The sequence below is a fragment of the Panulirus ornatus genome, chromosome 24, assembly GCF_036320965.1.
Source record: "Panulirus ornatus isolate Po-2019 chromosome 24, ASM3632096v1, whole genome shotgun sequence".
NCBI lineage: Eukaryota > Metazoa > Arthropoda > Malacostraca > Decapoda > Palinuridae > Panulirus > Panulirus ornatus.
The window spans coordinates 16057597-16073180 of NC_092247.1; the positions used below are offsets into that span (position 1 = coordinate 16057597).

The 15584-nt window shown below is 41.2% G+C and overlaps 1 protein-coding gene across 2 annotated transcripts in view; it reads right to left on the reverse strand.

Moving 5' to 3' along the window:
• LOC139757122 (uncharacterized) overlaps positions 1-15584 on the reverse strand; it is a 157664-nt gene that overhangs the window by 32560 nt on the left and 109520 nt on the right. For both annotated transcript variants that reach the window (XM_071677220.1, XM_071677219.1), the window contains 2 exons: positions 12874-12971; positions 8659-8801 (listed from right to left, as the gene is read on the reverse strand). In XM_071677220.1, coding sequence (XP_071533321.1) covers positions 8659-8801; positions 12874-12971 — 241 coding nt within the window. The remainder of the gene's footprint in view (positions 1-8658; positions 8802-12873; positions 12972-15584) is intronic.

Genomic DNA, 15584 nt, shown 5'->3' on the forward strand with positions numbered 1-15584 from the left:
TTTTGTATAAAAAAGGGGGGGTCTGATACATAGCTGGGAGAACAGAAACTGAGATTAAAAATGAAGCACCCTTACTGTAAAAATCAAACACAGGTCCATAAAGTCAAATAGGTAAAAGAATGTCAGCAGTTATGATGTATTTTTAAGATACATTAATCTTTCAACAGCAAAAAATAAAAGAAAAGGTAAATCATGAGAAAATTCTAATTTGTTTACAAGGAGGTAACTGTTGGAAAAAAGAGAAAAGCACAATTACTGTAAAAAATAAGAATACTGAAGTGTAATGGTCATATCAAGAAAATAATGAGATTAATATTGATAAAAGGAATTGAATAAAGTCCCCACCTAACGGTCTGTGCAAGTCAAGATCTTACCCTCACACAGCAGGATTGGCTAGAAATTCCATCATCCTACATACATTTTGTTTTTACTGACAGACTGGAGTGAAAAATTAAAAGAAAATTTACAAAAAGTAATTAACAAACTTTGTGTTGGCTTATTTGAGTACTGTGTAAGAGGCAGGAGATGCAGCTGACACATTTGACAGCTTGTGATGAGAAATGTAAGATATATAAGTGTTGTTTGTGGTTGACACATCAGACAGCATGAGATAAAAGGGTAGAACAAAGAGGTATTGTTTGTAAATGACACATTTGACAGCTTTAGATAAGACAGAAGGATACACATGTTTTTTCTTTTGAATTGTTTCACACTCAAGTCTTACTTCACACACAGGTACACTGGTAGTGGTGAACAACAATAATTTACTAAGAAATATTTTTTTATCATGCTTTGTCGCTGTCTCCCGCATTAGCGAGGTAGCACAAGGAAACAGACGAAAGAATGGCCCAACCCACCCACATAAACATGTATATACATACACGTCCACACACGCACATATACATACCCATACATTTCAAGGTATACATATATATACACATACACAGATACACACATATACACATGTACATAATTCATACTTGCTGCCTTTATTCATTCCCGTCGCCACCCCGCCACACATGAAATAGCATCCCCCTTCCCCCATGAGGTAGCTCCAGGAAAGGACAAAAGGCCACATTCGTTCACACTCGGTCTCTAGCTGTCATGTATAATGCACCGAAACCACAGCTCCCTTTCCACATCCAGGCCCCACAAAACTTTCCATGGTTTACCCCAAACGCTTCACATGTCCTGGTTCAATCCATTGACAGCATGACGACCCGGTATACCACATCATTCCAATTCACTCTATTCCTTGTGCGCCTTTCACCCTCCTGTATGTTCAGGTCCTGATCGCTCAAAATCTTTTACACTACATACTATGGGCTATGGATAGAGTAGTGCGCAGGAGGGTGGATGTGCTGAAAATGAGATGTTTGAGGACAATGTGTGGTGTGAGGTGGTTTGATCAAGTAAGTAATGTAAGGGTAAGAGAGATGTGTGGAAATAAGAAGAGCGTGGTTGAGAGAGCAGAAGAGGGTGTTTTGAAATGGTTTGGGCACATGGAGAAAATGAGTGAGGAAAGATTGACCAAGAGGATATATGTGTCAGAGGTGGAGGGAACGAGGAGAAGTGAGAGACCATATTGGAGGTGGAAAGATGAAGTGAAAAAGATTTTGAGTGATCGGGGCCTGAACATGCAGGAGGGTGAAAGGCGGGCAAGGAATAAAGTGAATTGGCTCGATGTGGTATACCGGGGTCGACGTGCTGTCAATGGATTGAATCAGGGCATGTGAAGCGTCTGGGGTAAACCATGGGAAGTTCTGTGGGGCCTGGATGTGGAAAGGGAGCTGTGGTTTAGGGCATTATTGCATGACAGCTAGAGACTGAGTGTGAACGAATGGGGCCTTTGTTGTCTTTTCCTTGCGCTACCTCGCACACATGAGGGGGGAGGGGGACGTTATTTCCATGTGTGGCGAGGTGGCGATGGAAATGAATAAAGGCAGACAGTGTGAATTGTGTGCATGTGTATATATGTATATGTCTGTGTGTGTATATATATGTGTACACTGAGATGTATGGGTATGTATATTTGCGTATGGGGACGTGTATGTATATACATGTGTAAGGGGGTGGATTGGGCCATTTCTTTCATCTGTTTCCTTGCGATACCTCGCAAACGTGGGAGACAGTGACAAAGCAAAATAAATATAAATATACTTCCACCTCCAGTTTGGTCTCCCACTTCTCCTTCGTCCCTTCACCTCTGACACATATATCCTTTTTGTCAATCTTTCCTCACTCATTCTCTCCATGTGACCAAACCATTTCAATACACCCTCTTCTGCTCTCTCAACCACACTCTTTTTATTATCACACTTCTCTTTCACCCTTTCATTACTTACTCGATCAAACCACCTCACACCACATGTTTCCTCAAACATCTCATTTCCAACACATCCACCCTCCTCCACACTACCTTATCTATAGCCCATGCCTCAAACCATATAACATTGTTGGAACCATTATTCCTTCAGACATACCCATTTTTGCTTTCCGAGATAACATTCTCGCCTTCCACACATTCTTCAACGCTCCCAGAACCTTCGCCCCCTCCCCCACCCTGTGACTCAATTCGCATCCATGGTTCCATCTGCTGCCAAATCCACTCCCAGATATCTAAAACACTCCACTTCCTCCAGTTTTTCTCCATTTAAACTCACCTCCCAATTTACTTGTCCCTCAACCCTACAGAACTTAATAACCCTGCTCTTATTCACATTTACTCTCAGCTTTCTTCTTTCACACACTTTACCAAACTCAGTCACCAGCTTCAACAGTTTCTCACCCGAATCAGCCACCAGTGCTGCATCATCAGTGAACAACAACTGACTCACTTCCCAAGCCCTTAGAAATATTATGCTACACAATAAAGATACCAATAGTGGACGGTGGGAGTATTGCCAGCAAGTCTGCACCTATCCTTCCTCACTTCGACATAAGAAGAATGGACGAACATGGAGGTATGGAGGTCCTACTCATCTACACTGTACCACCCTTTACTCTTATTTTTCACATAAAAACAACACTGGTGGTGAATAACTAGGACATGTGAAGAAATATTACAGTATGCACTACTCTAACGACATTTAACAATTAAAATAGGCTTGAAATATTGCAGTCCTCCACTGACCTAGAATTACATACAGAAAATTATGCAAAGCTGTTATATAATTTCAAAGTGAGAGGGTGGTGTGGGGCATGGATGGAAGGGACCTGTGCTTGCTTCCTCTTTACTCTCACTATGATCACCATCCAAGTCACTGTTTTGTGCCATTACATCTGTTCTTCACTTTCTCACCAACTTTATAAATATCATAAGTGTTCCTCCTCATCACTTGAGACATTCAACACTGGAGAGAGAGAGAGAGAGAGAGAGAGAGAGAGAGAGAGAGAGAGAGAGAGAGAGAGAGAGAGAGACAGAGAGAGAGAGAGACAGAGAGAGAGAGAGACAGAGAGAGAGAGAGACAGAGAGAGAGAGAGACAGAGAGAGAGACAGAGAGAGAGACAGAGAGAGGGACAAGAGAGAGAGACAAGAGAGAGAGACAGAGAGAGAGAGAGAGACAGAGAGAAAGAGCAAAGATTCTGGGTCAAAGACCTGGTTGAACATATTATACCCTTGAGCAAGTGTTGAAATTTTTTAATTACACAGTTGCTACTCCTCCCTTCAAAAGGTAGCATCAGAAACTGTGAAGCAATAGACTCGTTTGTATACATTAAATATATAGCTGTCATGTAGTATACACTATAAAACCGAGGCCAACATCCACAGCCAAGCTCCAGAGATTATTCAACTGTTTACAATGACCACTTCAAACGTCCTCATTCAGCCCAATGACAGTATGTCTCCCCCAATAGAGATTATTCAATTCTTTTCCAATGACCACTTCATACATCCTCATTCAGCCCAATGGCAGTAATTCTGCCCCATATTCTACAATGACTCAAAGCATTACATCCTATGTATGCCTCTTACTCTCCTGACCTTGCTACCCCAAAGCCTTTCATTCCAACCTTCCCTCTCCTTCTTGATCTCCCCCACTCCATTCCTCTGTTCACTTCTGACACATTGGCCTTGCTCCACAAGAATTCACTTACCCTCTCTGTGTCCAAACAGTCCCATCATACTCTTTAGCTCTTTTGGTCACACTACACAATCAACTCACCTCACACCTTAAAGCATTCTCAGACATTTCCTTTCCATGATGTAGCAGTTAGTGTTACTGACTGTCACACATGCACAGGCTGCCTTAGGTAAAACCCACATAGATTCGAACCCTGGTTACAGCAGCCAGTCCACAGTCCACCCAGCTGTTTATCCTCCCCTAAGGGCCGGTTGATAGAATGGGAACCTTGCATACGCTAGGGTTAGGGTGCGTGTGCATGCAGACATACATAGGAGTAAAGCCATGGTACACATATATGAGGTTAAGAAGAAAAGGCAACATAATTGCAAAACTCTCTTTACATAAGTCACAATCTGTAATCACATTTACCATCTGTTCTTTTCTATTCAGGGACCAAGATACATCCAAGAATCACTGTTGCAACTACTACACCCGCAAACATATCAATCTTTGCCTTAACAGACACTGACAAGCTCCTTAACACTTAATCACCGAGTAGTCTCATAATGTTTTAATTGGTAGGCACATTAAAACTTATGTTTGCAAGCTCATTCTAACCCACATCCCCCCACCAATATTCTGTTATTTCTCTGGCTACAAAGTGTTGCCTTGATCACTATATGTGCTTACTTCAGACAATACCACTCTCTGAAAACAATACCGAAGTGTAAATATTTATATGTAAATAAATGTGAAGTGTTTTAGATATCTGGGAGTGGATTTGGCAGCAGATGGAACCATGGAAGCGGAAGTGAGTCACAGGGTGGGGGAGGGGGCGAAAATTCTGTGAGCCTTGAGTGTATGTGTGTGTGTGGATATGTATGTATACGTTGAGATGTATAGGTATGTATATTTGCGTGTGTGGACGTGTATGTATATACATGTGTATGTGGGCGGGTTGGGCCATTTCTTTCGTCTGTTTTCTTGCGCTACCTCTCTAATGCGGGAGACAGCAACAAAGCAAAATATATAATAATAATAAATGAATGTACATATCTCTGAAGTAGGGAAGAAAGAATTCTAAATCCTTATTCTCTGCATGTCATAGAAGACTATTATAGGGGGCAAGAGCAGGAAGGGCTTGAAACCCTTCCTTTCAGTTTCTAAAAGAGGAAACAGAAGAAGGAGCCTAGTGGGGAGTGCTCATTCTCCTCGAAGGCTCACACTGGGGTGTTTCAATGTGTGTGGATGTACCCAAGATAATAAGAGAGGAGAGACAGGAAGCATGTTTGATGAAAGAAACCTGGATGTTCTGGCTCTAAGCAAAATAAAACTCAAGGGTAAAGGGGAAGAATGGTTTGGAAATGTCTTATCAGTAAACTCAGCAGTTAGTGAGAAAACAGGAGCTAACGAAGGAGAAGCACTAGTCCTGAAGCAAGACATGAGATTGTGATAGAGTGTAAGGAAGTGAATTCTAGACTGAAAGTGGATGGAGAGAGATTGGTGATTATTGGTGCTTATGCACCTGGCCATGAGAAGAAAGATCATGAGAGGTAAATGTTTTGGGAGCAGCAGAGTGTGTGTGTCAGCAATCTTGATGTATGAGACCAGGTATCAGTGATGGATGACTTAAATGCCAAGGTGAGTAATGTGGCAGTTGAAAGTATAACTGGGGGGCATGGGGAATTACAGTTTTTAATGGAAATAGTGAAGAGCTTGCGGAGATGTGAACTGAAAAAACTGGTTACTGGGAATACGTAGTACATATATAGAGAGGCATATACACAAGTATACATATGTGAGTAGGGGACATTGTCAACAGGCATCATTTGATTACATAAATTGGTAGGCATGTAAGAGACACTTTAGGATGTAAATTGCTGAGAAAACTAGCTGGAGGGATATCTGATCACTATATTGTGGAAACAAGGATGATGCTTTGTATAGATTTTTGAAAAAATGAAATAATATTAGGTAGAAGAGAGTGGTGAGAGTAAGTGAGCTTGGAAAGAAAGCTTGTGCGAAGATATGCCTGGAGAGATGAGTTTAGAATGGCAAAAGGTGACTCAATAAAGCGATGGGAGGGAGTGGATAAGGAATGGGAAGAGGTGAACGTAGCATGTGAAAGGTGGGAGGTGAACATATTAGAAACGGAAGTGAGAAGTGGGATGAAGAGATAAAGTTGCTAGTGAAAAAGAAAGAGGTATTTGGGTGGTACTCACAGGAAAGAAGTGCAAATAATTTTGGGTGGTGTATAAAAGAAAGTGGCAGGAGGTCAAGAGGAAGGTGCAAGGGTAAAGGAAAAAAAAAAGAGCAAATGTGTTGGAGTGAGAGAGTATCATTAAACTTTAGGAAGAATAAAAAGATGGCTTGGCAGACAAAAGAACAAATGGGAACATCAGTAAAATGGAAAAAAAGGGGAAGTGATAACAGGTAGTGATGAAGTGAGATAGAGTAAGTACTTTGAAGGATTGCTAAATGTGTATGATGTAGGGTGTTTTGGTTGGAGGGATATGCAAAGTGAGAAAGTCATGGAGAGTGGTTTAATGAAGAGAGATGAGGTGGTGAAAGCCTTACATAAGATGAAATGAAGCAAGGTGGCTGGAGTGGATGATACTACAGTTGAATTTCTTAAGAAAGGGGTGACAGTGTTGTTGAGTGGTTGGTAAGGATATTCACTGTTTATATGGATCATGATAAGTGCCTGAGGATTGGTGGAATGCTTGTGTAGTGCCACTGTATAAAGGCAAGGGGGGAAAAGGTGAATGTTCAAACTACAGAGTTATAAGTTTGTTGAGTATAACTAGTAAGTTTTATGATAAGGTATTGATTGAGAGGATGAAGGCATGTACAGAGCATCAGCTTGGGAAGGATCAGTGTGGTTTCAGAAGTGGTAGAGGATGTGTGGATCAGGTATTTGCTTTAAAGTATGTGTGTGGAGAAACATTTTGAAAAACAGGATTTGCATGTGGCATTTATGGATCTGGAGAAGGCATATGACAGGGCTGATACCGGCACTTTTTGGAAGGTCTTAAGAACATAGTGTGGGAGATAAGCTGCTAAATGCAGAGAAGTCCTTATCAAGGGTGTTAGGCATGTGTATGAGTAGGAAGAGAGGAGAGTAAATGGTTCCTCCCAGTGAAGGTCGGTCTGCAGCAGGGGTGTGTGAAGTCACCATGGTTGTTTAATTTGTTCACATATGGGGTGGTGAGGAAGATGAATGCAAAAATCTTGGAGAGAGGGGTGAGTATGCAGTCTGTTGGAAATGAAAGGGCCTGGGAAATAAGTCAGCTGTTGTTTGCGATGATGCAGCACTGGTGGCTGATTTGAGTGAGAAACTGCAGAAGTGGGTGACTGAGTCTGGAAGTTTGTATTAAAGGAGAAAATTGAGAGTGAATGTGAATAAAAGCAAGGTTATTAGGTTCAGAAAGGTTGAGGGACTGGTTAATTGGGATGTATGTTTGAATGGAGAAAAATTGGAGTAGGTGAAATGTTTTAGATATCTTGGAGTGGACATGGCTGCAAATGGAACCATGGAAGCAGAAGTAAGTCATATAAAGAGGGAGAGGGAGAAGGTTCTGGAAGCACTGAAGAATATGTGAAAAGAGAGAACATTATTTGGGAGGGCAAAAATGGTTATGTTTGACGGAGTTGTAGTACTAACAATATCATATGGTTGTGCGGCACGGACTATAGACAGGGTTATGCGGAGGATGATGGATGTGTTGGAAATGACATGTTTGAGGACAATATGTGGTGTGAGGTGGTTTGATCAAGTAAGTAGTGAAAGGATAAGAGATGTGTGGTAATAAAAAGAGTGTGGGAGAGAGAGCTGAAGAGGGTGTGTTAAAATGGTTTGGACATATGGAGAGAATGAGTAAGGAAAGGATGACAAAAAGGATATATGTTTCAGAAGTGGAGGGAAGAAGGAAAATGGGAGACCAAACTGGAGATAGATGGATGAAGAAAAAAAGATAGAAAGCGACCGTAGCATGAAAATGTAAGAGGATGAAATGAATGGATAGAACAGAGTAAACTGGAATGATGTAGTATACTGGAGTCAACGTGCAATCAATGGACTGGACCAGACCATGTGAAACATCCATTGTAAAACATGGAAAAAGTCTGTGGGGCCTGTAGAAGGTGAGCAGCCTTGCAATACCTTAGGATTTTCCTGCATAGGTTCGAATCCTAATCACTGCGCCATGTAAGAGGTGCAATGAAAGCAGGTAGTCTGTCCTCATTTTATTACAAAGAAGTATTCTTTCACTGTAAAGTGGTGGCATCACCTCTATCTAAGTCTGACTCCTGCCTCCAACTGCCCAGCAAGCATTCTCACACTGCCGGGTGCCTGCTACACAACTATCATACCACACACTAAACCCTACAGTGATAAAGGAGTTAAAAGAAAGCGTGTGAACTTAAATATGGTACAGAAATTAGGTTACCTTCGATTTAACGGACTTTCAGCAATAATGGAAACCCCTTCCCCCTATTAGTCTATTAAATTGAGGGTTTACTATACTTAAAAATGATTAACGGAGTCAAGTCATAATATTATGAAATAAATCTATGATATAGTTATACTTACCTTGTTTTCTGTATATGAGTCATATCAATATCATTGGTTACAAAAGGAGTATGTGTATTGGATGGTGTAATTGCACAATGATGTTTCTTGGGTCTGACAGCAGCTATTGGAGTTGAAGGACAAGTTAGGGAGCTTCCTTCACCCTGAAATCAACATAGTATTTATTCATCTTTTTACAGCTCTGAGCAAAGTACAGTTCACAGTTATTCTAAAATTCTTTATATTTATTATTTCTTTATTACACTTGATCACCGGTTCCTGCATCAGTGAGGTAGCACAGCAAACAGACAAAAAAGACCCATCCACTCATGAACACACACACACACACACATATATATATATTGACTTGTCCCTCAACCCTACTGTACCTAATAATTACCTTGCTCTTATTCATATTTACTCTCAGCTTTCTTATTTCACACACTTTACCAAACTTAGTCACCAGCTTCTGCAGTTTTTCACACAAATCAGCCACCAGCGCTGTATCATCAGCGAACAACAATTGACTCACTTCCCAAGCCATCTCATCCACAACAGACTGCACAAGAATGTATGTGAGAAATACTTAGAAAAGCAAATGGATTTGTATGTAGCATTTATGGATCTGGAGAAGGCATATGATAGAGTTGATAGAGATGCTCTGTGGAAGGTATAAAGAATATATGGTGTGAGAGGCAAGTTGTTAGAAGCAGTGAAAAGTTTTTATCGAGGATGTAAGGCATGTGTACGAGCAGGAAGAGAAGAAAGTAATTGGTTCTCAGTGAATGTTGGTTTGCTGCTGGGGTGCGTGATGTCTCAATGTTTCTTTAATTTGTTTATGGATGGAATTGTTAGGGAGGTGAATGCAAGAGTTTTGGAAAGAGGGGCAATTATGCAGTCTGTTGTGGAGAGAGCTTGGGAAGTGAGTCAGTTGCTGTTCGCTGATGATACAGCGCTGGTGGCTGATTCGGGTGAGAAACTGCTGAAGCTGGTGACTGAGTACAGTAAAGTGTGTGAAAGAAGAAAGCTGAGAGTAAATGTGAATAAGAGCAAGAATAACAGTTACAGTAGGGTTGAGGGACAAGTCAATTGGGAGGTAAGTTTCAATGGAGAAAAACTGGAGGAAGTGAAGTGTTTTAGATATCTGAGAGTGGATTGGCAGCGGATGGAACCATAGAAGCGGAAGTGAGTCATAGAGTGGGGGAGGAGGCAAAATTTCTGGGAGCGTTGAAGAATGTGTGGAAGTCGAGATAGTTATCTTGGAGAACAAAAATGGGTATGTTTGAAGGAATAGTGGTTCCAACAATGATATATGGTTGTGAGGCATGGGCTACAGATAGAGTTGTGCACAGGAGGGTGGATGTGCTGGAAATGAGATGTTTGAGGACAGTATGTGGTGTGAGGTGGTTTGATCGAGTAAGTAATGAAAGGGTAAGAGAGATGTGTTGTGGTAAAAAGCGTGTGGTTGAGAGAGCAGAAGAGGGTGTTTTGAAATGGTTTGGTCACATGGAGAGAATGAGTGAGGAAAGACTGACAAAGAGGATATGTGTCAGAGGTGGAGGGAATGAGAAGTGGAGACCAAATTGGAGGTGGAAAGATGGAGTGAAAAAGATTTTGAGTGATTGGGGCCTGAACACGCAGGAGGGTGAAAGGCATACAAGGAATAGAGTGAATTGGACAGATGCGGTATACTGGGTTCAACGTGCTGTCAATGGATTGAACCAGGGCATGTGAAGCATCTGGGGTAAACCATGGAATGGTCTGTGGGGCCTGGATGTGGAAAGGGAGCTGTGGTTTCAGTGCATTACACATGACAGCTAGAGAATGAGTGTGAACAAATGTGGCCTTTTTTTTCTCTGTTCCTGGCACCACTTCGGGAGGGGGTGCACCCCTTCATGTGTGGTGGGGTGATAATAGGAATGGATATATGTGGAGAGGAAAAGGAGAAGTGGGAAATCAAATTGCATATGAGGTGAAAAATACTGTGAGTGACTGGGGCCTGAACATGCACAAGGGTTAAAGGTGGTCACAAGATAGAGTGAAGTGGAATGTTGTGGTATACAAGGAGCAATCTGCTGTCAATGGACTGCACCAGGGCATGTAAACTGGCGAGGTTATACCATGGAAAGGTCTGTGAGACCTGGATGTGAATAGGGAACAGAGGCTTTGGTGCAATGCATATGACAGCTAAAGAATTCCACATCAAGGAAGGGCCTTAAGAGAAATATAGAAAGGATTATGAAAAGGAAAAAGAAGTGACAGGGGAAAGAACTTACAAATTTCGGGGGAAGAGAAAAACCTGTCTTTTGAAATGTGCCAGGTTATGGTTACCAGGAAAGATATGAGAGGGTAGAGAGCTCCAGAGCTTTGAGGTGTAAGGAAATAAATAGTTATCGCAAAGGCCCATCTGGTACTTGCCAACGGCCACACAGAAAACACGACTCAGCAGCTTGCCGAGTACTGCGTTGTCTACCTAAAGGTGGTGGCACACAAGCAGACAGCTCTTAAAAGTAAAAACCAAAGTAATACCCAGAGAAGTTGGAAAGTGAACCAAAACTGCAGTGTATGGCAAGTGGACCAAGTTTAGAAGTTAGCCTGGGAAATTTTATATGTCATATTTAAAAGTCAGATTGCTTTTGACTCAACTCTGTCAAGTCAGGATGCGGAGCTAAAGCCGCCCCAGATGTGACAGCAATGCTCCAATCAAGGATGGATCAATCCTTTGTATAAATGGAGTAACTGTTCAGAAGAAAAGAAATTTTGATATCTAAACAGGACCCCCAGTTTCTTGGATGCAGAATTAGCTATTTCCATAACATGGGGTATCCAAGAACAAATGGATGTTACAATAATACCAAGTTTGTTCATCGAGTCAATTATTGAAGGAGAGAGGAAAGTTGTGAAGAGTTTTCAATACAGAGATGGGTAGAAACTTGTTCTGGGAGAAATTAAACTGAACCAGATTTCGTCTACCCCACTGAAACATCTTAATAGAAGCTGAGTTTATTGAGGAAGTTGTGTAACAACGAGATGCAGATCACAATAAGAGAAGAAGGAACAGAATTGAAGGATGTGGAGGAATGCAGTGCCAAGTTGCAAGTGTATGAGTGCTTTTGGTTATTTGTGGAAGAGATGAAACTGTTGATAAAAAAAGTGTATAGGACAGAACAGAACCATGAGGAACACACTACTGATGGAGAAAGGGCATTGGCTGATCCACCAATAACAGCAGAGATAGAGCAGCCAGAGATGCAGCTAGATATGAGGGAGCAAAGTGAGGGAGGGATGCCAAAAGGAGACTTAGAGGTGAGATCCTGATGCCAGACCTTGTCAAAAGCTTCGGCTATGTCAAGGGGAACTACATAGGATTCCCTAAAATCTTTCAAGGATGATGACCAGACATTAGCAGGAGAGGAAAGAATACCACCAATGGATCTCTCTTACGGAAACTATACTGGTGATCAGAGAGAAGACTGTGAGATTCAAGATGATTTAGGATATGGGAGGTGAGGAGGGATTCAAAGAATTTGGAAATGGTAGATGTCAAAGCAACAGGACAGTAGTTCAAGGGGTTGGAATGGTCACCCTTCTTAAGGATGGGACGTACTAATGCATGCTTCTAAGGAGAAAGGTTCTGATTTTTAAACAGAAACAGAACATACGAGCAAGAACAGGTGCAAGTTCAGTGGTAATGCGGCCTGTCTTCATCTGTTTCTGGCACTACCACTGAGAACAGTGGACAAGTGTGAAAAAAATTTATTACTTTGAAGTTTAGTTTGCCTTTTGTGCAATACAGCTTACATACATTTTCTAGTCTTCTCTTCTTTTCCTGTATATGTTTCTTTTTCCATTATACTACTCAGAAGCTAACAGCTACTTCATCAAGTATATCTTCAAAACAAAGCTATATCTTCCATGCTCTCGGACATTTTCTCTTGAACCTCACTCTTCTCTGATCCCCTCTCTTCTTCCTTACATTTTAACCTAATCACAGACTCCTACATCTACATTTTCATATAACTTCTTGAAATAATGTTCCATCCTCTGACAGTGAATTCCTTTCATGATCTCTATCCCTGAAGGACTGCCTCCCCATGAAGCACATAGGACTAGGTAAAATGAAAGTATGTCACACCAACTAACTGTACATAAGCTGGAACTGTAATAAAATGTACTGCTATATGAGCTTAAATGAAACACATGTAATGTACAATAGTACAGGATTCATTGACTGACCTGCTGAGGAGTATGAAGTCCAGTCTGCTGGTGATGAGTTAGAGTAACTGGGGTACTGACACCTAAATTTACCAAGCCACTCCTCATTTCATTACAATCTGAAAGTACAATAAAACAATCTGAATTAACAGGTACTGCCCTTATGGAATAAGTGCATAAAGGTATTTTGCACACCATTACAAATCTGGCATATATTCTCCTCTAACACTACATTTGTACACTGCAAACTGACTGTAAAACAAAGAGGAATTCTTCATATCTACAAGTAGTAACAAGTAGTACCAGTTTGTTGTTTCTTCACTTGGAGAGGTAGCACCAAGAGCAGACACCTGAACCATAAAGTAAAAATCTTCTATAAGCTCCTCCTGTTCCAACTTTTGGAGAGTAATAATATAGGAAGGGAAGAATCACCCCCTCCCTTTGCTCCCAACTTTCATAATTGCCTTTCATGACATACAGGAGAAATGTGAGTAACATTCTCTTTCTTCTATCCCCAGGGATACAATATAGAGGAGATATGTGGGTGATATTCTCTCTCCTCTGTCACCTGAAGATAGAGTCATGCAGATGAAGGTATATAAGAGATAAGCAAGAGAGTATCACCAAACTTGAGGGAGAATAAAAAAAATGTTTAGGAAGGTGAATAGTGTGAGGAGAAATTGGGAAAAAATGGAAGCTTTGATGTAAGGAGTACATGGGGAAGTATTAACAGGCAAATCAGAGGGAAAGAGGAGATGGAGTGAGTATTTCTGAAAAATGAAGTGAATATTTTGAAAGACTGATCAATGTTTGAGACACTTGGCTAGCAGATGTGGGGTGTTTGGGATGAAGAGTGAGCAAGTCATGGCAAATGGTTTCAAGAAAAAAAAGAGCTTGTGAAAGCCATGCACAAGATGAAATATGACAAAGAAGCTAAAATGGATGAGATTGCAGATGACTTTCTTAAGAAACATGGTGGTGACACATTGACTGATTAGTCGGGATTTTCAACATACAGTGTCTGCAAAAAGCCTCGCCTGCCACCCACATATGTTTAAAGGTGATGCAGGCTAAGGTTTATTGTGTGGACAAGCATATGGCGCTCTAACGGTGAAATCACTGAACATCTGGTCGCTGAGACTGGTGTGTGCACCAGTAACTTGCCTTAGTGTGCCTCAGGCATCTTGAGGGAATGATATTCTTTCTTTACACTTTGAGGCTGCCATGTCATTTTGGGAATTTTGCGTCTGCATGCTGTATTTCTTTCAATTGCGTGTCAAGATGGTTGGCTCTTACCTTTCCAAAAAGGAGAAAGTTCAAATTCTTGCCTAGTATCAAGAAAATGTGAATAACAAGATTTCTAGGAACACTAAGTGCTAAGAATCTCGATCAAGCAGCTGCTTCCTGCACCACCTCACCCGTGTTTTGCCTCAATCAGGAGATCAAGACTCCTTGGAACTAAAATATGGACAAAGAATACCTTGGGAACCTTGCTAATTCCAAGTCCAGATATCTGCAGATGGTAATCAATGCCAAAGGAGAGATGACAATGTAATAAAGTATGGGGAAGTAGACAAGATTTTTTTTACAGAAACTGTATGTATGGCTCAAGGTGTGGTGCATAAGGACTGGCAAAAAAAAAACTTGTAAAATGCCACCATATAAAGAAAAGGGGACAGAAAATGAATGGCTGAATTCTGGAAGTACTATACAAGTTTAACCAAGTGAGAATTTGAATGGAGAGAACCTGGCTCAAGGTGAGGTGCATAAGGACTGGCAAAAAAAACTTGTAAAAGGCCACCATATAAAGAAAAGGGGACAGAAAATGAATGGCTGAATTCTGGAAATACTATACAAGTCTAACCAAGTGAAAATTTGAATGGAGATAACCTGGAGGAAGTGAGATGCTTTAAGCAACTGGGAGTGGACATGGCAGGAAATGGAACTATGAAAGCTGGAGTTAGCCACAGAGTGGGTAAGGAGGTTAAAGTCCTGGGTACAATGAGGAGCGCATAAAAAGAGTCACTGTCTGAGAGAGTATGGAAGGGTATGTCTAATGCTATTGTAGCTCTCATAGTGTTGTAGCGGAGCATGAACCCTTAATAAACAAGCATGGATGAGGGTGGATGTGTTGAAAATGAAATGCTTGAGGTCATAATGTAGTGCACGGATGATTGATTGAACAAGAAATGATAGGGCAAAAGAGAAATGTGGTAGAATGAGGACTAGACATGAAAGAAATTGAGAAAGTGCACTGAAATGGAGTAGAAATGTGGAAAAGAGTGAGAAGACAATGACTAGGATAGTATACATGTTAGAAGAGGAGGGGATTAGGAAAAGAGGTGAAACCAAGGAGGAGGTGGCATGACAGATGAAAGATGCTCCAACTGTTCAGGGCCTGAACACACAGGAGGGTGTAAGGTGTACAAGGGATCGTGTATATACTGGAGCAATATGGCACATAGGAAGCAACGCGCTGTCAGTGGTCAGGGAAAACAACAAAAAGATTTGTGGGGCCTGGTTGTGAATAGGAGGGCTCTGGGTTCAGTACACCAAACACAATGACTAAAGAACAGATGTGAGCAAATGTCATTCTTCATCTGTTCATTATTGCAGGAAATGGCATACAAGTGTAGAAAAAAAATTGTGGAGTTTGTTGCTGTATGGAATAGTGGTGACTGCAAGGGAGGTGGCATTCCTAGAGCAACAAACACAGAAGAGGCGGTATAGCT